The sequence below is a fragment of the Peromyscus maniculatus genome, chromosome 12 (assembly GCF_049852395.1).
Source record: "Peromyscus maniculatus bairdii isolate BWxNUB_F1_BW_parent chromosome 12, HU_Pman_BW_mat_3.1, whole genome shotgun sequence".
Lineage (NCBI taxonomy): Eukaryota > Metazoa > Chordata > Mammalia > Rodentia > Cricetidae > Peromyscus > Peromyscus maniculatus.
The window spans coordinates 3,961,300-3,985,706 of record NC_134863.1 but is presented as its reverse complement, the minus strand read 5'-3'; the positions used below and the strand labels follow the sequence as shown (position 1 = coordinate 3,985,706).

Genomic DNA, 24,407 nt, shown 5'->3' with positions numbered 1-24,407 from the left:
TGTGTTTCCCAGAGGGACTTCTAGAATGCTTGGCATTTGCTGCCCTGTCCTGCAGGGTGAGGCGGTGGACCTGGGAGGAGGGGAAGCCCAAGGCTCCAAGCCTGTGCCTTCTCCCTGCTGGTTTTCTGAAGGTTCTTTAGACTTTGTCTGAGAGGTGCAGGTTCATAGCTGGAGGGTAAGAGTCTGGTCTAGGAGGTGGGGGAGTCTGAGAAACATGCTTGCAGAGTAGAACACTGAGACAAGAGGGGTCCCACCACAGAGAAGACAGTGTAGGCTCACGTCATGTGGGTGCCTGCTTCAAGACTCCCAGGTTGCTCTTAGAGTTAATACCTGTACCAGATATTTCTATAGGGTTTACCAAGCCCTGTGATTGATCAGTAAGAACATATTTTCTGGGGTTGGGGACTTAGTTCAGTGGTAGGCCCTGGGTTCGGTCCTCATCTCCGAGGGTGAGAAAAAAGAAAAAAGAGAACATTTTCTGAATGTTGGGCTTTGGTGATCATTTGTATCTGCTTCTGATTTTAAATTAAGGTGCAGAAAACCTTTGCATTAAGCTGTCTGAAAAGCTGCAATCCAAGACATCCAGCAAGGTCATCATTGCCCATTTGCCCTTGCTAATCTGCTGCCTACAGGTCAGTTTCCGTAGACTCCCATTCACAGGTGTCCTTACTGTGGCTCAGGCTGAAGCTGATTCTCTAAGTGTCAAACAAAAGGCAACAAAGTTGTCCTTTAAAGAGCCTGCTGTGAACTGAGGGCAGGCCGTTCCATATAGGACCATGTATTTCTGCAAGAGCTGCTTGCCTTAAAGAGGACCTGTGGTCCTCCTTGCTGTGACACTGCCTCACATGTAGTCAGGGCCAGCAGGTGAGCTATAGACATAGACCACAGGGCCTCGCAGAGAGACGATCTGGTTATAACGCTCAGTTTTGCTTAGCTAAGGCTCCCCTTGATAGAGACCCCATTGAATGCATACCTACCATTGCTTAACAGCCTACTCTGTACCTTAATTTGTTTACTTAAAAGAAACAAACAGTCTTAGAAATATATGTGCCTTGATTGGTGAAGAATCAGTACCATTTCCTTTTCTTAACCCGTGAGCAGGCAGTCTCTGGGAACTTTGATTTTGGAAGTTTGGGTCTGATATCAGAAGGCTGAAGGCCTTTTGGATGATCCTTTCCAGACAGCATGATGGACTGATGTTGTGTTGCAGGGTCTGGGCCGCCTGTGTGAAAGGTTCCCAGTGGTGGTACACTCGGTGACACCATCTTTGAGAGACTTTCTGGTGATTCCATCCCCGGTGCTGGTGAAGCTCTATAAGTACCACAGTCAGTACCACACAGGTAATCGTTCTTACAGTTGTTGGCTTTTATTCTTTACTCTTTGCTCTTTGAGGGCCTGCCCTCCAGCTCCCAAATAAATGCATGGAGACTTACTTTTACTTATGAATGCCTGGCCATAGCTTGGCTTGTTGCTAGCCAGCTTTTCTTTTTTCTTTTTCTTTTTTCATATTTCATTTATTTATTATGTAGACACCATTCTGTCTGCACATCTGCCTGCAGGCCAGAAGAGGGCACCAGATCTCATTACAGATGGTTGTGAGCTACCATGTGATTGCAGGGAATTGAACTCAGGACCCCTGGAAGAACAGCCAGTGCTCTTAACCACTGAGCCATCTCTCCAGCCCAGCTTTTCTTAAATTATCCCATCTACCTTTTGCCTCTGAGCTTTTACCTTTTTCTATTTCTGTATCTCTTTTCTTTCCTCCTTTCCGTGTCTAGTTGTGTGGCTGGGTGGCTGGCCCCTGGCATCCTCCTCTCCTCCTTTTCTCTCACTCCTCAGTCTTCCTTCCCCAGATTTATTCTCTCTGCCTGCCAGCCCCGCCTGTCCTTTCTCCTGTCTAGCTATTGGCCATTCAGCTCTTTATTAGACCAATCAGGTGTTTTAGGCAGGCACAGTAACACAGTTTCACAGAATTAAACAAATGCAACATAAAAGAATGCAGCACCAGGCGGTGGTGGCGCACACCTTTAATCCCAGCACTCGGGAGGCAGAGCCAGGTGGATCTCTGTGAGTTCGAGGCCAGCCTGGGCTACAGAGTGCATTCCAGGAAAGGTGCCAAAGCTACACAGAGAAACCCTGTCTCGAAAAACCAAAAAACAAAGAATGCAACACATCTTTGCATCATTAAACAAATATTCCACAGCATAAACAAATGCAACACATCTTCAACTAATATTCCACAACAAGTTCTCATCTTCAGCATTCAGGGCTTCTGGGTCTTGGGAGGGGCTGTGCAATTGTCTGAGTTCTGACCGTGCTTTTGGGGCCAGTCCTCTCCTCTGTGTCTTTCCTTCTCCCTTCTCTACAGATCCCCGTTCCCTAGGTTTCAGGCCCTTCTCTGCCTCCCACTGGAGGCCTCTTGAGATCTTGGCTTTGGTTTTTGTTTTGTTGTTTGGCATTTTCTCTTGAGGAAGTAAGTGGGAGTCCTCCATGCTCGGAGCTGGGCAGGAGTCTCACGTACACCGCCTCACTCGGTCCCGCTGCCTCATGCTCGGAGCTGGGCAGGAGTCTCATGTCCACCGCCTCACTCGGTCCCGCTGCCTCATAAGAGGATGCAGGCGCGGAGCAGATCTTCTCATGTAATAGTATTAGTGCAGGTTGATTAATTAACTAATTAATTAGCCCGGCCTTCGTGGATGTGAGGCACTAATGTAGTTGATGTCATGCATAGTCCTACTGCTGTCTTTTCCCTTCAGATGGAGAAACCCAAACCTAGCTGTCAGAAGCCTCCCCGAGTCCTTAAAGACACTCAGACAGAAGAAAAACAACCCTTGATTTATGATTGGGATGTTTTCTAGCTCAGGGACCTGTCTTTTGAATCAATCATTGTAACTTTGTTAAGGAATGGTGTAAATGTTTAGGTTTGTGCTTAGGATCTTCCAGGCTTCTGTCACATTCACCACCACCCAAACACACACACTTTTGCCTGCTGTGTGCACACGGCTTGGCGTCCCAGAACAGGACTGTGCCTCACTGAGCATCTAAGCTGCATTCATGTGGATATTTGCCATTCATTTATTTATTTTATACTTGCTGCTGTTTGAGACAGAGTCTCTCTATATAACCCTGGCTGTCCTGGAACTCACTATTTACCCCAGGCTGGCCTTGGATTTACAGAGATCTGCCTGCCTCTGTCTCTGGAGTGCTAGGATTAAAGGTGTGTGCCTGACTTTGTCATTTTTTTAAAAAAAGGTTCATTAAGAAATTGTTGAGCTTATTATTTAAGCAAGTTTGAAGACTTTATAAGCCACCTGTCCTTTTGATTTAAACATGTTCCTTCACTTTTTCTGTTGGTCTCAGATTCTTGGTTCTAAAATGTTTGGTCTGGTCAGTAAGCTAGGCGCGGTGGTGTAGATTGAAGTTTTCCTGTGTCCCACAGCTGCTTGGTCCCAAATAACCACAGACTTATATTACAAACTGTTTGGTCTATGGCTCAAGCTTACTGCAAGCTAGCTATTACATCTTAAATTACCCCATTTCTATTCATCTATGTATCGCCACGTGTCTTGTGGCTTTGCCTGTGTGCTATTACATCTCCCCTGACTCCACCCTCTTCTCCCTTTATTTCTGCTTGGATTTCCTGTCTAGCTCTAACCTGTCTAGGCCAGAGCAGCTTCTTTATTAACGAATGAGAGCAACACACATTCACAGCCTACAGAAAGACATCCCGCAGCACTTCCTTTTCTGTCTAATCCAAAAGGATGGTTTTAACTTTAACATAGTGAAATTACATATAACACAACAGTTATCAAGCAAGAATTACAGTTACAATATCTAGTCTGTTTGTATTTAATAAAATTAGAGAAAATATGCTATCATTCATTCTATATTTATGAGTCTAAAGTTTCATATCAAATTAACCTTTTATCATAACCAAGGAAAACTGTAATTATAGTTGTCTAGTCTTCAACTCTATCAAAGACCCCAGAAGTATATAATATTATATTACTTGAGTAAACAGGAAGTGCATTGTAAGCAACATCCATAATTCTAGAAATGACAGAGACATCTGGCTGCCTGGACAGTCATCCAAAGTTCCTCTGTAATGTTGGGGCATCCATCTTCGGCCTACAGGCCTAGAGTCTCTGGAAGACTTCAGAGAAGCAGAAAATTTGAAGGACTGTTCTGCCTAATGGCAAAGTTTGTCAGTGGCTTTCCTCTGTGTCCTGCAGAATGTCTGGCAGTTTCTTCTGCAAAGCAGGAACCTAAAGGACCATCCTGCCTTGTTTTGGCAAGCTGAGTGGTCATTTTCACATGGGTCCTGGATGTCCAGATTGTACCGCATACTGTCAAGCAGTCCAGGCAAGAGCAGTTTCTTACCCATATGGCCAAACTTTTCTATATTGTAAGCAAACTTTGATGCCCATCATCCTCTTTGAAGTAATTGGTGCTGCTGGGTACAGATATGTCTCACTATCCAGAAAAGTCTAAGTTCTTAAAATATTTTAAATGCCATATTCTGTAGGTCTTTGAAGTGTTTGAAGATTACTTACCTAATTGAAATATGTCTTTGTATATCTAGAAAACTTAACTAACATGACTATAACTTTGATTATCATAGATGACTAATTATTAATCTGTATTTCTTAATTATACATTATAATTTTAAATGAGCTGCGTAAACATAATATCTTAAACAAGAGTAGGAATATACATACAGTATAGCAAAACTGACCTTAAATTTGTATTAATAGACCAAAATCCATACCAATTTAAAGTATTTTGAGACTAACAGGTTTTTTTTGGGGGGGATTAAAGTGGATTTAATAATCTACCATTTTATCCTATCATTTCTATATCATATCCCCCCTTTCTTCTTTTAGAAAGTGATTGACTATGACCAATAATAATTTGTGACTAACCCCTAAACAAAGACAAACATCCATAATTTATTTTTGGGAATGTAGGTATAGTTTTCTAGACTACTTCTTGCTGATTTGGGGAGCTGGCAATCTTATAGGGATCCTGAGAAAATTTAGAATTATTGTCTAGTATTGATTGTAGTAGTCTGTGAAGCTGGATCGTCTTAGCTAGCTGCCTTGAAGCTGTTCTGGATGTTGGATCATCTGGGCCATAGATCCCTTTGGAGACTTCTCGGGGTCTTCCTTGATGGAACCATATTAACCTGGAAGGAATCCACAGCTAGTTGTCTTCTGTAGAAAGAAAAGCAGAACCACTTTTCCAAAGCAACATATCCTTAGACCCAAATTTTGAAGTCAAGATACCTTTAAAATATATATGTTGGTTTAACTTAGCAGCCCCTACAATCAAATGCCTCTCTGCAGTTGAAAATCCCCAAGACAACACAATAATATACAGTATCCAGACTCTCTGTATTTTCCATCTTTACATGGCTTTTTTATTATTATTATTATTCTATTTACTTTTTAAGGACTTTGTCTACCCTTTTTCTTTTCTCTCCCAAGCCTATGTATATTTTTTAACACACTGTAACCCGTTTAGAGGTTTTTTTCCCATGTGAATCTGTTTTATTGTATATCTTTAATCCTTTTCTGACCAGGAGAGTTTTTAAACTGCTAAGCTGTGTGGCTAGGACCCAAGCGGCAGCCTTGGCTGCTGGCTTCACCCCACTCTGCTTTTTTTTGTTGTTGTTGTTTTGTTTTTTGTTGTTGTTGTTTTGTTTTTGAAGACGGGGTTTCTCTGTGTAGTTTTGGTCCTGTCCTGGATCTCGCTCTGTAGACCAGACTGGCCTCAAACTCACAGAGATCCGCCTGGCTCTACCTTACAAGTGCTGGCATTAAAGGCGTGTGCCACCACCGCCGGGCCCACTCTGCTTTTCAACATGGCACAGGTACCAATGAGTCATGCTTACCTCCCTAATTCTAGGAAACAATATTAAGTAGCATGCCTGTGTTTTTAAGGCTGTGGCTGTGCTCCCAACTGTCATACAGCAGCTGGGAGAAACCTCTTTGTGTCTCGGCCCATGATAAACTGGGAGTCCTCCATGTTGTCACAGAAGCCAGCTGTGGCCAGGGGACACGTCTCTGTACCATGGCCCATAATGAGACCTGGACTAGTAAGCTGTTCTTGGTTCCATTTTAGAACCATTTTTTTAAGCTCTCAGGTTTTATGTGGAAATTCTTGCCAAAGTCTGGGCGCCAGTTGTAACCAGAAGCTTGTCTGTGGCCCAAGTCTGGGCGCCAATTGTAACCAGAGGCTTGTCTGTGGCCCACTTGGTCCCGCAGCAGCTTATAAAATAATCACTCAGAGGCTCAATATTGATTAAAACTGTTTTGGTCTATGGCTCAGGCTTATTGCTAGCTAGCTATTACATCTTAAATTACCCCATTTCTATAATCTGTGCATTGCCATGTGTCTCATGGCTTTACCTGTGTTCTGTTATATCTTGCTCCCCTGGCAGCTCGCAGCATCTCCCCCAACTCCGCCTCTCTTCTTGTATATTTGCTTGGATTTCACACCTGGCTATAACCTGTCTTGCCATAGGCCAGAGCAGCTTCTTTATTAACCAATGGTAGCAACACGTATTCATAGCATACAGAAAGACATCCCACAGCATGGTGGTGCATGCTTCCAAGGAGGCAAGCGTGATCTACATAGTGAGTTCCAAGCAGGCCAATGCTACATGGTGAGATCCTGTGGTCTCAAAAAAAAAAAAAAAGGAAAACGAAAGCAAGCCATGAAATGTGGTTGGATGTTTGGGTGCTTGTTTTCACAAGCTAAAGCTCGAGACAAAGGGATGGAAGTGAAACTGAGTCAGACACCAGTTTGAATTTTCACTTTTAGTTGCTGGCAATGATATAAAAATCAGTGTCACCAATGAGCATTCTGAGTCAACCCTGAATGTCTTGCCGGGTAAGAAGAACCAGCCGTCCATGTATGAGCAGCTCCGGGACATCGCCATTGACAACATCTGCAGGTGGGGGCTCCAGCTGAAGGAAGCTTGGGGGGAGGGGACGGCAAGTGGGCAGAGGCTTGGTGCAAAGGAGCGAGGAAATCCTTTTCATTCACAGCTTGTTTCTGCATATTGTATATGTATAAAAAAAGTTGGTTTTTTTTAAAGCTGCCTTTTCTTTGTCAGAAAAATAGAAATCTTATTAGATAAAATTTGTAATATGTTAAAAAAAAGGATTGATCCATTGGCTCATCTTCCAAAGTAACATGTAATTGTATTTTTTCTTTATAATATTCGATTAAGTCAGAGGCTTTTTGCTGCAGGTCTCTCTTCTGACTGCCAGCTCCCAAATAATGACAGAGACTTCTTAATAATTGTGAAAGCTTGGCCTTAGCTTAGGCTTGTTCCCAACTAGCTCTTAAAACTTAAATTGACCCGTTTATATTAATCTACGTTCTGCCACGTGGCTCATTACCTCTCCTCAGTATAGCGTGCCCCACTTCTTTGGCTGGCTGGCAAATCCCTGCCTCTCAGAGTCTTCCCCTACCCCCACCCCCAGTTCCCCTCTCTCCCCAGAAGTCCCACCATCCTCTCCTGCCTAGCTATTGGCCATTCAGCTCATTAATAAACCAGTCAGAAGGTGCCTTAGCAGAGACACATCTTCACACAGTGTGATCAAATATGCCGTGACAGTTTTTGCTGTTGTTTTCAATGAGACTAAGTGTTCTTTGCTGTGGAGACTTGCTGCGTGCTCTTCTCTCCCCGTCCGGAAGTCAGATGTTTTCTAGTTGGTATGAATGTGTGTGTTGCCTCCCTGTGAGTTCCGGCTCCTCATCTCAGCACGCCTTAAGAGCCAGACAGGTGGGCCAACAGGGCACACCTGAGAAAGGAGGTTTCATGTCCTGGGGGCTTTTAAAGGTTTCCGTTTTCTTTTTTTCTTTTTTTTTTTTTTTAAAGATTTATTTATTTATTATGTATACAGAAGAGGGCACCAGATCTCATTACAGATGGTTGTGAGCCACCATGTGGTTGCTGGGAATTGAACTCAGGACCTCTGGAACAGCAGGCAGTGCTCTAAACCTCTGAGCCATCTCTCCAGCCCTCCGTTTTCTTTATATCATAAGCATCTCTCCTTAATAAAAGACCCTTGGTGGGGATCAAGGGTGCAGCTTAGTGGCAGGACATGTGCTTTGCATTTGTAAAGCCCTGGAGTTAATCAGCAGGGGGTGGGGGGCTTGGTACTGATGTTCCTTCAGCTATCTGGGAACATCTGTCTTTTGAGTCAGTTGCTATAAATGGTAAAGGAAGTGTGAAATTGAAATTAGCATGGGCACATTATTCTGAAGGAAGCTGATCCATCAGGACAGGCAAAATGATTTAAGTTACTGTTTCCAGAATAGATACTACCAAGTGGGCGAAGTCCGCTATAATCCCTTAAATTCATGCTATGGAATGGCTTTTCATTCAGATTTCTGGAGTAGAGACTTGAGAGCTGCTTTGTAAAATGTTGTACAACCCGGCAAGGAGCAGACCAAGCAGAACACAAACAAAACCAACCTGTTGTCTTAACACCTGATGTCACTTGGGCTTCTTTGCTGCACAGGTGCCTGAAGGCTGGCCTGACTGTGGACCCGGTGATAGTGGAGGCCTTCCTGGCTAGCCTCTCCAACAGGCTCTACATCTCCCAGGAGAGTGACAAGTATGTGTCTATCACTTGGCAGCACAGACGTGCTTTGTAGGTTGTCGCAGTGCATGCCACTCTGTCTGCCTCTTCCTGCTCACATGCAGCCATGCTTGGGTCAGCTGAAGGGTCAAGGTCAATCCTACCCACAAATGTACATTCTGGACCACAGTGCTGGATTAGAGTCTGGGTCTGGGTCTGAATGTGGTGAGAGAGCACAGCAGTTCCTTCGGAAGAAGCTTCTTCAAGGCCACAGGGAAATCAAGGTCTAGGCTAGAGTCTCGTGGTTTTGTTTCACCGCTGCATGCCTCAGCTTTTTTTAACTTTTGGAGGGTTTTGTTTTGTTTTCTAGGTTTTGTTTTGGTTTTTGGTTTTGTTTTTTTTTTTGTCTTGATCTTCAGGCAAATTTTATTTGTTAGAGTACAAACAAAATATCACCACAGTTTTCTGTTATCTTTAGTTTTGCTGAAGCTTTACAGCCATTTCATGGCTTCAGTCACAAGAGTATCCTGGCACACCTGGATATCTTGGATTATTAGGTTCTGTAAACTGTACACTGTAAGGATTAAAGTTGCAATGGTGTGATGTTTTTGGAGGCTTTTTTGTTTGATTGTTTTTTGGTGATTTTTTTGTTTTTAAACGTTTTTTTTTGTGGAGTCATGACTGTCCTGGCTGTCACTCTGTCACCCAGGCTGGCCTTGAACCCAAAGATTTGCCTGCCTCTGCCTCCTGAGTGCTGGGATTAAAGACGTGCTCCACCATGCCTGGCTCTCCGAGCTTTTCAAATACCTCTCCTCCTCCCCACCGTAGGGACGCTCACTTGATTCCTGACCATACCATCCGTGCCTTGGGACACATCGCAGTGGCTCTGAGGGACACCCCAAAGGTCATGGAGCCAATCCTGCAGATCCTGCAGCAGAAATTCTGCCAGCCTCCCTCGCCGCTTGACGTGCTCATCATCGATCAGCTGGGCTGCCTGGTGATCACGGGAAATGTAAGGAAGACCCTGCAGTAAGGCCAGAGCGGGAAACCTTTGGTTATGAGTGGTGTAAGACTGCACTGTCAATGTGCTTGAAACTGAGCTAAAGTCTCACGATGGTCTCCACGCTGCATGGTGAGAATAGTGTAACAGTGGCTGTACGGATCTGAGGAGGTGAGAATAGTGTAACGGTGGTCATGCGGCTCTCGGGAGGTGAGAATAGTGTAACAGTGGTCGTGCGGCTCTCGGGAGGTGAGAATAGTGTAACAGTGGTCGTGCGGCTCTCAGGAGGTGAAAATAGTGTAACAGTGGCCGTGCGGCTCTGGGGAGGTGAGAATAGTGTAACAGTGGCTGTGCGGCTCTCAGGAGGTGAGAATAGTGTAACAGTGGTCGTGCGGCTCTCAGGAGGTGAGAATAGTGTAACAGTGGTCGTGCGGCTCTCAGGAGGTGAGAATAGTGTAACAGTGGTTGTGCGGCTCTCGGGAGGTGAGAATAATGTAACAGTGGTCGTGTGGCTCTCGGGAGGTGAGAATAGTGTAACAGTGGTTGTGCGGCTCTGGGGAGGTGAGAATAGTGTAACAGTGGCCGTGCGGCTCTCGGGAGGTGAGAATAGTGTAACAGTGGTCGTGCGGCTCTCGGGAGGTGAGAATAGTGTAGCAGTGGTCGTGCGGCTCTGGGGAGGTGAGAATAGTGTAACAGTGACTGTGCGGCTCTCGGGAGGTGAGAATAGTGTAACAGTGGCTGTACGGCTCTCGGGAGGTGAGAATAGTGTAACAGTGGTCGTGCGGCTCTCGGGAGGTGAGAATAGTGTAACGGTGGTCGTGCGGCTCTCGGGAGGTGAGAATAGTGTAACAGTGGTTGTGCGGCTCTGGGGAGGTGAGAATAGTGTAACAGTGGCCGTGCGGCTCTCGGGAGGTGAGAATAGTGTAACAGTGGCCGTGCGGCTCTCGGGAGGTGAGAATAGTGTAGCAGTGGTCGTGCGGCTCTGGGGAGGTGAGAATAGTGTAACAGTGACTGTGCGGCTCTCGGGAGGTGAGAATAGTGTAACAGTGGCTGTACGGCTCTCGGGAGGTGAGAATAGTGTAATGGTGGTCGTGCGGCTCTCGGGAGGTGAGAATAGTGTAACGGTGGTCGTGCGGCTCTCAGGAGGTGAGAATAGTGTAACGGTGGCTGTACGGCTCTCGGGAGGTGAGAATAGTGTAACAGTGGTCGTGCGGCTCTCGGGAGGTGAGAATAGTGTAACAGTGGTCGTGCGGCTCTCGGGAGGTGAGAATAGTGTAACAGTGGTCGTGCGGCTCTCGGGAGGTGAGAATAGTGTAACAGTGGTCGTGCGGCTCTCGGGAGGTGAGAATAGTGTAACAGTGGCTGTGCGGCTCTGGGGAGGTGAGAATAGTGTAACAGTGGTCGTGCGGCTCTCGGGAGGTGAGAATAGTGTAACAGTGGTCGTGCGGCTCTCGGGAGGTGAGAATAGTGTAACAGTGGTCGTGCGGCTCTCGGGAGGTGAGAATAGTGTAACAGTGGTCGTGCGGCTCTGGGGAGGTGAGAATAGTGTAACAGTGGCCGTGCGGCTCTCAGGAGGTGAGAATAGTGTAACAGTGGTCGTGCGGCTCTCGGGAGGTGAGAATAGTGTAACAGTGGCTGTGCGGCTCTCGGGAGGTGAGAATAGTGTAGCAGTGGTCGTGCGGCTCTCGGGAGGTGAGAATAGTGTAACGGTAGCCGTGCGGCTCTCGGGAGGTGAGAATAGTGTAACAGTGGTCGTGCGGCTCTCGGGAGGTGAGAATAGTGTAAGTGGTCGTGCGGCTCTCGGGAGGTGAGAATAGTGTAACGGTGGCTGTACGGCTCTCAGGAGAAGAAGTCTAAACCCATTCTTACAATGTAGCTAGCATAAAATTGGGTCTAAGTCAAAGCTGCTTGCCTTTCACTTTTGATTTTGGTTTTCTTATAGTTCTAGAAATGAATCTCCTCAGGCAAACGCCGTGATAAATGCCTATAGTCCCAGCATTTGAGAAGCAGAGACCAAAGGATTAGGAGTTCAAACTCATTTTTTGCTGTGTAGAAGACCTTGTCTCAAGAAACAAGAGAGAGTTGGAAAGCTTGTTCGGTGGTTAGAATTGCACACTACCCTGGCAGAAGACCCGAGCTCAGTCCTAAGCTCCCGGTCAGGTGGCTCAGGGCCTCCCAAGACTTCAGCTCTGGGGGGTCTGATGCTCACTTCTGGCCTCTGAGGGTACCTGCGTCACGTGCACATACTCCCAGGCAGACGCCCACATGTATATTAAAAGAAAAAATAGGCCAAGCATGATGTATACACCTTGAATCCAGCACTTGGGATTAAATCCAGAGGCAGGAGGGTTTCTGTGAGTTCCAAGGCAGCTTGCTCTATATAGTGAGTTCTAGGCCGGCCAGGGCTTCATCGTGAGACCCTGTATGTAAATCAGTAGACACAGCGGGCTGGGCGAAGACAGCTCGGTGGGAAGAGGCTTGCTGACGAGCTGCCGACGTGCGTTCCGTCCCTGGGACCTGAGTGGTGGGAGGAGAAAACCAACCCCACAAATCTTCCTCTGACCTTGTTTGCACGCCTGGACACTCAAACGCACACATGTGTGAAAAAACATGCCCTACATCGTCCTTTCTCCCTGGGTGATGACAGGGGCTCCCGTGTCTGGAGTGGACCCGGGAATCAAGGCATGGTGACAGTATCTCTTGCTCTCTTCCAGCAATACATCTATCAGGAAGTGTGGAACCTCTTCCAGCAAATCAGTGTGAAGGCCAGTTCAGTTGTGTATTCAGCCACCAAAGACTACAAAGACCACGGCTACAGGTATTCTTCTGCACCTTGCTGCTTTAGAGCCTGGCAGCATTTAGCTCTGTTTGAGGATGTGCTTGTGGGTGTTAGTCTTCTTCCTAACTGTATGCTGTAAATCAGTGTACATGCAAGGCAGTGCATGAAGACCCACACATGGCAGCAACTCATTGCTGAACTACACCTGTGGCCCTCTGCTCTGCTCCCTTCTCTGCCACATTGGCCCAAGTGACCTGCTTCTTATACGTAAGCAACATGCCAGCGACACCTGAAATGTTGCCCTGTGTGTTGCTTTAAATAGCTGTGTAGTACCACATTGTATATTGTGCCAAGACTAAGCAGGCCCTGGTCTGGATATTAGATAGTTTTCTAGTTTCCATACCAGAAGGGCTACATTGAATAAACAGTGTAATAGCTGTGTAAAAGCTCTGTGAGTATGCTTTTCTGTTTGTTTGTTGGTTGGTTGGTTTTCAAGGCAGGGTTTCTCTGTGTAGCCCTGGCTGCCCTGGAACTCACTCTGAGACCAGGCTGGCCTCAAACTCACAGAGATCCACCTGACTCTGCCTCCTGAGTCAGGCACCACCAGCAGCCTATGAGTATGCTTTTCTTAGGTTAGATTTTTAAAAGAAGAATTTGGGGGTTGGAGATTTGATGAAAGCAATTGGCCAGCAAGTAGAAGGTCCTAGGTTTGGTTCTTAGCACCAAGAAAGAAAAAAAAAAGCCTGGGCAGGGGTAGAGATGCATCGGAATTTGGAGGGCTCAAGAGAATAGCCATTTATATCTTTGAGCATTCTGTATTTGTGCAAAGCCTGGCCGGTTTGCTTTGGCAGACTTGAGAGATGCTTCTTGACTTTACCTAGAATGTTTGAAGGATCTCACAAGAGTTTGTCAGATCAGAAGAGGGAGAAGGCAGAAGAAAGGTCGAAGCCATGAGACAGGTGGAGAGAAGAGAGCCCTTGTGTTGGCATTACTGTTCCTGGTCATCGGGCTCCTCTGTTTTCGATTATTAAGTACAAGCTTCCTCTAAGATCCTCCCCATGTCAGTTTAGTGGGCAGCGGTACAGCTGCCTTGCCTCAGTGAAAACTTACCTGTGCCTCAGTTACTTCACCTGCCAAAGAGCGCATCTGCAGGTGTGTGAGTGAACAGAACTGTGCATGTGCTCTGTTGGCAGCCAGACCACCTTGAATACGCCCTGTCTCAGTTGATCCCGGAAGCTAGGCAGGCATGGTCTGGTTAGTTCTTTGGTGGGAGAATGTGTATGTGAAAGTTCTTGACTAGTGTGAGCTCTTGGCATTCTTACACAGTTGGCCTCCACCAACACGTAGTAAATGTTGGAACAAAGACGTGTGTCTGTTTTGTCCATGTTCAGATTTCCTCATCAATAGTCTCCAAATAATCAAATATCTTCTAGGCTGGAAGAGGTAATGCACACTGTAATACTACCACTTAGGAAGTTGAGGCAAGAGAACTGAGAGGTAGAGGCTAGCCTGAGCCACATAGCAAGTTCCAAACTACCCTGTGCTACATAGTGAAGTCTTATCTTTAAAAAAAACAAAACAAATAAACAAACAAAAACACTTTTTGTGATATTTACATTGTATTAAGTACTATGGGTAATTTTGAAATGATTTAAAATATGCAAGAATGTGTGCATAGACAGTTATATGCAAATACTATCCTAGTTCGTTTACTTTTGTTTTGTTTATTAAGATACGATCTTGCTGTGGTAACTCAGGCCAGCCTCAAACCCATGATGCTCCTGCCTCCGCCATCCGAGTGCTGAGATTACAAGTGAACGCTGCTTGCTCTTACACCCAGCTACCACACCATTTTAATGAAAGGATTTTTTTCTGCCCTTGGGAGTTTTGCAGCCAGTTTCTTGTGGGAAGTGAGGAGCAGTTGATCCTCAGCGTTTTCTCACTGCCACTGTTGTGTGACCAGTCTATAAACAATCTGAGGACTAGATTGGGGTCCCAGCCAGACTGGCCTCCACCCACTTCTGTCTGTCCTGGTTTGTGCATGGAGCTGACACTTGGGTCAGGAACCCTTGTCCCTGGGCACCTCCTGCTCTGTCCTGCTCCCTGCTGGCCTCTCTCTGGCCCTTTGGCGGTCTTCTGATTTCTCCCCTCACTCGGTGTGTATAGTTCCTGCTAATCTCATGCTGCGGTTTCTTCAGCTTCTGATTGAAATTGCCTTTTTCCCCATAAAGCCTCTTATTGCCATGGAAGTGATTTGTCAATCTGAGGATGTAGCTCAGTGTTAGAGCACTTGCCTGGCATGCACAAGGTCTTGAGTTCCAGCCCCTACACACCACGCATGTGCACGCACACACACACACACACACACACACACACACACACACACACACACACACACACACTCCAAAACTTGTCTTCTTACTAGTGGGAACGTTGGATCACTTTTATTTTCCCTTGTACCGCCAGGCTTTACCTAGCTGGGAAAGGAGTGTCTTCAGCTGTGACCAGCATTTGCTAGGGACCAGACTCTGTTCAGTGCTTAACTCCTCCCGCTTATGAAGAGAGAATTATTATCCTTGTTTGACACAGGAAGAAACCAAGGCGCAAAGGCTTACGTGCCTCAGTTAGTAACATACCGTGGAAGTATCAGAGCTGCTGATTGCGGAGCTGCAGAGGCCTGGCCCACTGTCTGGCTGAAGGGCAGCATCAGTTTCACTCCTAGGGTTTGTGCAGGATGTCCATCATCCAGAGGCAGGTGGTCCCGGGACTCCTTCCTGTTCACTGTCTGCTGATAGTAACATCAGTCCCAGGGTGGTGGGGAGCACTGGCGAGGAGCACTGGCGAGGAGCTGGTCATCAGGAGAAATGATGTTTAGGTTCTCTGTGATTTGAAGGAGAAAAACAGAACTCAAGCAGAAAAGCCTAGAACTGAGTAATTCTGGATGTTCAGTAGGCTTTGTATGTTCAGAGGAAAGTCGGGGTCCCCCATATCCAGCTCCTTGAGCCAGATCCTTGGTCAAGAGGTCCGTAGTCGTTTATTCAGCCATTCACTTTCAGGGTCTGTTTGTCATGAAGGTGACATGGAGTTCCTTGTGCGCGGTGAGGCAGGCCAGGCCCACTTAGAGCCAGTACTGTTCCTCCCTCCAGCAGTCCCCAGCACCCTGGGCGTTCAGCAGAGGGGCTGACTTGGTTCCTTTTTTTTTTAGGCACTGTTCCCTAGCAGTGATCAATGCCCTGGCCAACATTGCCGCCAACATTCAGGAAGAGCATCTTGTGGACGAGCTGTTGATGAACCTGCTGGAACTGTTTGTGCAGCTGGGCCTGGAGGGGAAACGAGCCAGCGAGAGGGCCAGTGAGAAGGGCCCCGCCCTGAAGGTAGGAAGAGAGGTGCCGGGTTTTGAGGCAGTGTTGGTTGAAATATGATGCTTTCTGTGTTAAATTATTTAATTTTTAAATGTGTTCTATTTTTTGTTCTGGGGCCCAAGCCCACCACTGAGTTACACCTGTCACCTGTTAGATGGCTTAAGAACATCTGGAGAAATAAGAAAGAGGAGAGAGGGCTCTCACTCAGAATGCTGGTGGGTTAGGGAGGAGTGTGGCTTCCTCACCTGGCTGCATCTGGCTTGTATCAGCCCCAGTGACAGCAGCATGGGCCTCTTCCTGGGCAGCTCTCTCCCTATGTTCTGCGCCTGAACCTATGCTGAGGGGGCCCTTACCTGCTGTCATTGGAAGAAAAGGGGTACCATCTTTTATCTGCTGTCAGACTGTCCTAGAAAGGCAGGTCCACGTGGACAGACAGAATGCTACCTTTTAAATGCTCAAATAGGTTATTTGGGGGTGTTTAAGACAGGAGGAGACTCTTATCACATCATCTCCCCATTAACAGCCAGCCTTCTCCCAGGTTTCCATTTTCATGCTTTCACACTGTTCTCCCCTCTTCCTCTTTCCCGGTCACTGTTCACCCAGTGTGTGCCAGGGACTGTTACCACTCAGGGTCAGCCACTTACTATACAGCATGAGGCCGTCGATACTGTAGGCTTGGCAGGATCCAGACAGCTTCTGTTGCAGCAGCTCAACTATGCAAGAGACAGTAATGGGTAGGATGTGGCCCGGGGCTGCCGAGTCCCGGCTGTTGTTCCAGGTGAGGGTCAAGTAAATAAGATGAGAGCACCCGTGCCCCTACTTGAGAGGCTTGGTGGGAACAGGGCAGTCCAGCAGGAGCACTTCAGACTGGGCTGGTCACGAATGCCTTGTGGAAGGAATATGAGTTGACATCTCCATGGAATCCTTCCTGTGAAAATCTTGGTCAAGCTGATGCAAAAAAAGAGAAGAAAAGAAAAGAACCTGTTTAAGGCCTTGTCCATAGGGGCTGGAGAGATGAAGAGATGGTTTAATGGTTAAGAGCACTGGCTGCTCTTCCAGAGGATCCAGGTTCAATTCCAGCTCCCACATGGCAGCTCACAACTGTCTGTAACTCCAGTTCCAGGGGATCTGACACCTCACACAGACATACATTCAGGTTAAAACACCAATGCACATGAAATAAAAATAAATAAATAAAAGGCCTTGTTCTTCTGACCAACTTATCAAGACTCCCAGGATGGTGACTTTCTCAGTTCTCAGGAGAGACTAAGTGTCAGGCTGGTGGGAGAGGAGAGCTGGTGATGCACTGGACGCTTGAGGAGATGTGTTGATGTTTCAGAACCTTCTTTCCCACAGGAAGTGGGCCCCAGGGCCCACTGACCTGCTGGGATCTGTGGTCATCCTCTTGGCTTCCTCTTGCCTCAGTTTCTCATAGTCTCAAGACTCCTGGAATGTAACGCTTTCACAGGCTGGAAGAGCAGCGCCAGAATTCCATTTTCTCTTAAGTACAAAGGCAGGAATCCTGTTCTTTGTAGAGTAGTTACTGTTTGCCAAGTATTTACTGAAATAGGGCTTCTTAGAGAAGGGGAGCCTGTAGAAGCAGGAAGATGCTGGCTCATAACTACCTATAGCTGCCAGATGTGATGGCACACGCCTTTAATCCCACCCTCAGCAGGTAGAGTGGATCTCTGTTAGTTCAAGACTGGCCTAAACTTCATAGCAAGTTCTAGGCCAGTCAGGGCGACACAATCTCAAAAAAAAATGTTAATCTAAGACCCATGGAGGGGGTTCCATTTCATTGTGCAGCCCTGAGGCTTTGGGTTCTCCAGTTCAGAGCAAAGAGGACCACTGCTCACCTGCTATGGCCCAGGAAAACCAGAGTGGGATTCTGCACCTCCCCAAGTGACCATGTGGCTTTGGCAAGGTGCTCCGATCTTCGGTGAATCTTGCCAGAAGTTAATGCAAGAGAAGCGTTCAGAACAGTTCCTGGTCAGAGTGGGTCCTCGCACCCATATCTGCTATCACCGTTAAATACAGATTCTAAGTGCATTCTTCTGAAGTTTGCCATCATTGTCTGCCAAGTCCAATGTGGCCTGGTCCTGGAGCCTGACTGGACCAGTGAGGGAGAAAAGCAGGCCACATCACAAGCTGAGATGAGGTGGGCTGTGTTGCCCAGTGGAGCGCTCCTATGCAGCGCCCAGAACCTGTGTTGGTGGTGTGGGGCCATCGCGGGCTGCAGTCATTCAGGAGGAGGAAGCTGCTGCTGCAGATCAGTTGTCACCGTGAACAGTTGTCTCTCCGTCGTCATTTGCACTGAGACTAGAGAGAGGCTTTGACCCCTCTGGGCCTTACCCAGGGGAACGACACACACTCGCTCAGGGCTCCTGCAGCTCCCCACAAGTGTTTGGTGCAGTTCAGCCATATTTTGGGGCTATCTAGAGAACTTAACCACTTAATTATTAAATTTTCTGGGATTTCCTAACTTATTGAAAAGATGCAGAAACTTACTAAGTAAAAAGCCATAGTCCCTCTCCTTAGGTGAAGTCATTGGTAATACTTTGGCACATTTTCTCTGCATGTATAGATTGCCTACCTATAATTGAACATTTCTGTCAGCACTCTTCCAAGGCAACTAAACTTTTTTCAGAAAGTTGTTTTCTTAATGACTGTGTCACAATTATGTAGTTGCCACTATTCATACAATCATTAATTAATGATTTGTGTTTGACATTTAAGTAGTCTCTGCACGCCCCATTGTAATCACCCTGGCAGAGTACTTGTGCAGCGTGTACAAACTCCAGGGTCAGCCTCGGCACCACGTTGAGTTATGCGGCGCGGGACTAGGGTTTACGGTTTAAATGATGAGCGTAGAAAAGGTGCGAGAACCAAAGACTGTACAGATGGGTGTCTGACCTCCTATGAGCGTGTCTCATTGTTTCTCTTAGATTAGGGAATCCTAGTCTGTACAATACTGTTGAGATTTTTTGTTTGTTTGTAAAAGAAATGTTTTTGCCATTTTTCTAGGCTTCCAGCAGTGCCGGGAATTTGGGGGTGCTCATTCCTGTAATTGCTGTGGTGAGTATTCATTTGTCAAATGATTTAAGTTCCAGCTACTCATATTTGAGCAAATTCCTTAAAAAATGCTTTCTAAAATCTCAGTAATTCAGCCAGGCAGAATGGCGCACACCTTTAATCCCAGGAGGCAGAGGCAGGTGGATCTCTGTGAGTCTGAGGCCAGCCTGGTCTACAGAGCGAGATCCAGGACAGCCAGGGCTATATATCAACAAACAAACAAACAACAAAAACAAATAAATGAATGAATGAAATCCCAGTGACTCTGTAGATTTAGTTGTTTCAGTCACCACCACCACCAACTCTGGGTAACAACCCACGGGCACAACTCTTCCTCTGTGCCCAGACTTCCTCCGAGGTCTGGCCCTGCTCACGCTGTGCGTCATGCCCTGGGTTGGTGTCCCCCACTGCTGCATTGCCCCCTTCCTTCGGCTTTCTCTCGTGTGAGACGAAGCCCGTAACTTCTTGTTCTCCTGTAGACAGACCTGGGGTGCAGTGGGCGCAGGGCCTCCTTCCTGATGCAGCACAGCTGTGCTGGAGAGCAACAGGTACATAAAATAATAGAGATAAGGCCGCATTGTGTAGCCCTGGCTGTCCTAGAACCCACTCTGTAGAAGAAGCTGCCTGGAACTCACAGAGATCCGCCTGCCTCTGTCTCCTGAGTGCTGGGATTAAAGATGTAGGTCACCACATTAGTTTCTGCAAATAACTTCTGTGGAGGTTTTTCCCCACTCTTGGTCATTCCCAGCAGCAGTCCTGAGCGACACAGTCACATCCCTCTCTTGTTCTCGCCTCACCCCGTGCCATAGTTCAGGTCTTGGAAGTTTTGTACATCAGCAGAGTCCACCTAGCTGAGCACTGGGGTGCTAAGGACAAGAGAGTTGGACAGGCAAGTGGAGTCCTCTGTGTGTGTGTGTGTGTGTGTGTGTGTGTGTGAGAGAGAGAGAGAGAGAGAGAGAGAGAGAGAGAGAGAGAGAGAGAGAGAGAGAGAGAGAGAGTCTTACTGTGTAGCCTGGAGTAGTGCAGAACTCCATGTACCCCAGGCTGGCCTTGAACTTGGCAGTCATCCGGCCTCCACCTTTCTCTGCCTTTCACATACTCAGATTGCAGGCATATAACACCATGTCAGATTTACCTCCCTCATCTTGGTGAGATGGTTTGCATACTCCTCTTGAGTGTTCTTCAAACCTTGGGACTTCTAGGCAGGTTATTTTTATTGCTCTTTAATAGTAAAAATGCATACATTTTGTGTAGTATTCCACATACTATTGGCCATCTTTTTGCCTAGGCACTTGTTTTCTGACCTGTGCCTCCTGTGAGTTTATGTTGGTGCCGAGTGAACGCTGTGTACTAGGACATTCCATCTTCCTGAGGATGTGTGAGGGGAGGAGGTGGTAACGTGACAGTGAATGTTCCTCCCGAGGACCTTAATACCCTGGGACTTGCCATCCCTGGTTCTCACCGCTCTTACACATTTCCATGGGGACGGAGAGATACTCAGTGCTTAAGAGCACTTGTTACTCTTCCAGAGGACCTGGGTTTGATTTCTAACACCACATGGAGGCTCACAACCCTCTGTAACTTCAGTTAGTTCTAGGAGAGCTGACAACCTCTTCTGACCTCCATGGCACTAGGCACACACGGTGCAAAAATATATATATAGGCAAAACACCCATACACATTTAAAACAAAAACAAAAGAACTCAGATTTTCAGGATTGTAAGATCCTTTCTATAATGGTATTTTCTCCTATTGACTGTTTTTTTTTTTTAAACAAATTCTTCCACTTTGCATTAATGTCATCCATATACGATAATGTTTTGGAGTGTCTTTGCGGACTGAAGGCTTACTTAATAGAGCTTAGCTAGCACACGCGAGGCTGTGTGTTGGGTTGCAGCAGCAGAAGCTGAGCTTTGGCTCTGTGAGTGCTCTCTCTCATATGTAAGCCTTCTGTTTGGCCTAGAGAGAAAGGTGGGGGCATGAAACCCGGTGGGCGCTTTCTCGGCCTGTTGGAAAGGAGTCAGCAAGGCTCATGGAAAAGCGTAGGTAGTCAGGGTAGATGCTTGGGGCAGCCCTCCAGCCCGAGCCTCGGAGGCTTTGAGCATCCTGTGACCCATGTTCTTGGGAACTTGCTCTCCTCCACTCCCAGCAAAAACAGAGGAGATGGGGCTGGTTTGTATGTTGTTGTTTTTTAAGACAGGGTTTCACTGTGTAGCCCTAGCTGTCCTGGAACTCTCTCTGTGGACCACAGAGATCCGCCTGCCTCTGCCTCCTGGGTACTGGGATTAAAGGCGTGCACCAGCAACACTCAGTTTTTTTTTTATTTTGTTTTTGGCTTTTTGAGACAGGGTTTCTCTGTGTAGTTTTGATGTCTGTCTTGGATCTTGCTCTGTAGACCAGGCTGGCCTTAAACTCACAGAGATCCTCCTGGCTCTGCCTCCTGAGTGCTGGGATTAAAGACGTGCACCACTGCTGCCCGGCAACACTCAGTTTTTTTAATGGTTGGAAAACATTTCCTTTTTTTTTTTTTTTTTTTGAAAGAGAGAGCGAGAGGTCTCACTGCATACCTTATTTATTAGGTGACAGTCCAGTCTCAAACTCATGGAGACCCACCTGCTTATCTCCTGAGTAATGGAATTAAAGGTGTGTACCACCATGCCTGGCCCAATATAGTTATTTTTTGTTTTTGTTTTTTTTATGTGTAAGGGCATTTTGTCTGTATGTGTGCTTGTGCACCACACGAATTACTGGTGCCCACAGAGGCCAGATCCCCTGGAACTGAAGTTACAGGCTGTTGTGAGCTGCCAAATGTGTGCTGGGAATCAACTCTAGAAGACCAGTCAGTGCTCTTAACTGCCAAACCATCTCTAGCCCTCCATTCAGTTTTTTATGGTGGTGCAAACCCTGCACTTAGGAGGCAGTCTGGTCTAGAGAGAGTGTATCAGGACATCCAGGGTTACACAGTGAGATCCTGTCTCAAAATAAAATATAAAATAGTAAGGGTAACTCTAGGTTAGCATACAAAATAATGGCTTTGACCATGGCGCCTCCCTGTGTGTGTCATGCGCTATTCTCTTCGTTACCTTCGTCCTGTTGGCCTCCCCTCCTGTGAACTTTCAAGTCTGTCGAGTAATGCTCATCTAGAGTGTAATCAGTTCATTCAAGAAGTCTTCAGCCGGGCGGTGGTGGCGCACGCCTTTAATCCCAGCACTCGGGAGGCAGAGCCAGGCGGATCTCTGTGAGTTCGAGGCCAGCCTGGTCTACAGAGCAAGATCCAAGACAGACATCAAAACTACACAGAGAAACCCTGTCTCAAAAAACCAAAAAGAAAAAAGAAATCTTCAAGGGACATTTTGCTCTTTGAGGGTAGCAATGATGAGTGAAGTTTCTTGGGAGCACCCAGGTTTCAGGGTCACAAAGCCCAAGGTTGAACTTGTAGTTGTTTGTGTTTGTGGGGTTCTGAGTGTCTGAGGCTCTCTGTACAGGGTCAGGACAGGCATTACTGTGATGAAGGACATCTCAGAACAAACACTCCTAAATACCCCCAACCTTTGTACTTTGTATGAATAGAATGAATATTATCTTGTTTCTTTTTTTGTTTTTCAAGACAAGGTTTCTCTGTGTAGCCCTGGCTGTCCTGGAACTCACAGAGATCCAACTGCCTCTGCTTCCCAAGTGCTTGGATTAAAGGCGTGCACCACCACTGCCCAGCTGAGTACTATCTTTTTGTTGTTGTTGTTTGTTTGTTTTTTCAAGACACAATTTCTCTGTAATAGCTTTGGAGCCTGTCGTGGAACTTGCTCTGTAGACCAGGCTGGCTTTGAACTCACAGAGATCCACCTGCCTCAGCCTCCCAAGTGCTGGGATTAAAAACGAGAATACTATCATTTTTAATTGGGGTTAAGATAAAGATTTTAATGTAGATTTAAGCATGGTATTGAAAGAGGAGACAGGGGACATTGCCAGGCAGCCAGGCACACACTTAACTGCAAAAGAACAGTTATACACACCGCAGTGTGAGTGTGGACTTCCGGGAGTATTGTATTTTTAACAAAAGTTAATGGTTATATTATGGGGGAGGAAACAAATATTTGATTTAATTGCTCAACAGAGAGCCAAAGGGTCAGGGGTTTTTTATTTGCTTCTTAGTGACCTCTTGTACCTTCTGAGAGATTGATTTCCCAAGGTGGTGTGGGGTGGTTGTTTTGTTTTGTGTAGGGTTTTTTTTTTTAATATTTAGTCTTTTGTACTATTTGTTGTTGTTTGTTCGTTTGTTTTTCAAGAGTTTCGGACTTTTAATGATTCAAAAGGGCTGGTGGATTTGGAGCCAAAAGCTTGGCTCTTGCTCGTAATGCATCCGTCAACACCCAGTAACCTCTGGAAACTGGAGCGCTGGAGTTACTGTGAAGCTGGGTCATGTGGCTGTGGGGCTCCTTCCTGCTGAGCTAGATGATCCCTATCTTCTGACTTTGCAAACTTACTTCTTCATTGCTTTGCTGCTACTGAGCCCCACTTAAGGCGTCTGACACTTAGACACCTGGTCTACTCAGTTAGAACATGGCGGCTGATTGAGATGTCCCACTGAGAGCAAGTTCATCTTCACCCCAGGTAGTTTCATGGACTTAGACGGGTTATATCCTTTTCTAGATCAGAGACACTTTTGCAAGCTTTATACTTCTGTTCCACAGAAGTACATCTTTGAGCTGAGCGGTGGTGGTGCAGCCTTTAATCCCAACACTCGGGAGGCTGAGGCAGGCCGATCTCTGTGAGTTAGAGGCCAGCCTGGTCTACAAAGCCAGTTCCAGGACAGACTCCAAAGTTACCATGGAGAAACCCTGTCTCAAAAAACCAAAAAGAAAGAAAAGAAAAAGAAAAAAAAGAAGGAAAGAAATACATCTTTGTTCACAATGTGTCTTATGAAAAAACTGACCAGGGCCTCTAAGTTAGGAGCTCCTTGGTAAAGTGCTTTCTTAGACTAGAACAAGAAGGGCTTTCCCCTGGTCTAGACCTTGTCCAGGTGTTACCACCTCACAACAGCCCTGAGAGACCACTGCTGCTTTTATTTCCATTTTACAGATAAGCCTAGTGAGGTATAAAACCTGCTCAACATCTCATAGCTACTAGGCATCGGATTTGAGTCCAGGAAGCTTGGCCCAGAGCCTGTACTGTGAGTTAATCCTCTACTGCTTTGAGAAATGGTAGCTAGTCTCTGTAAGAGGGGCCCATGGATTCCAAGTAGATGTAAGTAAGCAGGGATCGTGGAGGGGAGAGGGGCCTGACCTGTGCAGGACCTGGAGCAGCCTGGCTGCTGTGGCTGGGCTGGGGATTGGAAGTGACATGACAGAGGGCTAAGGATGGGGCGGGGGAGGCCTTTGTTTAGAGACAGGACTTCACCTCCAGTCCAGACTCTAACTGTAGGCTCAACTAATCCTAACCTCAGCCTCTGCAATAACTGGGATTAAAGGGACATATCCATCCAGCTTTTTAGGACACAAGTTTGAGATGACTACATTTAGAAATATAAGGAGCAAGAAAAATTGAGAAAAATTGCCAACAAACACCAGAAAAGAACAGTGTTAAAACAAATTGGAGGAAGA

The 24,407-nt window shown here is 46.5% G+C and overlaps 1 protein-coding gene across 4 annotated transcripts in view; it reads left to right on the top strand.

Moving 5' to 3' along the window:
- Pi4ka (phosphatidylinositol 4-kinase alpha) overlaps positions 1-24,407 on the top strand; it is a 150,882-nt gene that overhangs the window by 62,141 nt on the left and 64,334 nt on the right. For all 4 annotated transcript variants that reach the window (XM_042258975.2, XM_076548411.1, XM_076548410.1 and 1 more), the window contains 8 exons: positions 532-632; positions 1,211-1,340; positions 6,826-6,958; positions 8,538-8,633; positions 9,426-9,609; positions 12,312-12,415; positions 15,582-15,750; positions 18,763-18,813. In XM_042258975.2, coding sequence (XP_042114909.1) covers positions 532-632; positions 1,211-1,340; positions 6,826-6,958; positions 8,538-8,633; positions 9,426-9,609; positions 12,312-12,415; positions 15,582-15,750; positions 18,763-18,813 — 968 coding nt within the window. The remainder of the gene's footprint in view (positions 1-531; positions 633-1,210; positions 1,341-6,825; positions 6,959-8,537; positions 8,634-9,425; positions 9,610-12,311; positions 12,416-15,581; positions 15,751-18,762; positions 18,814-24,407) is intronic.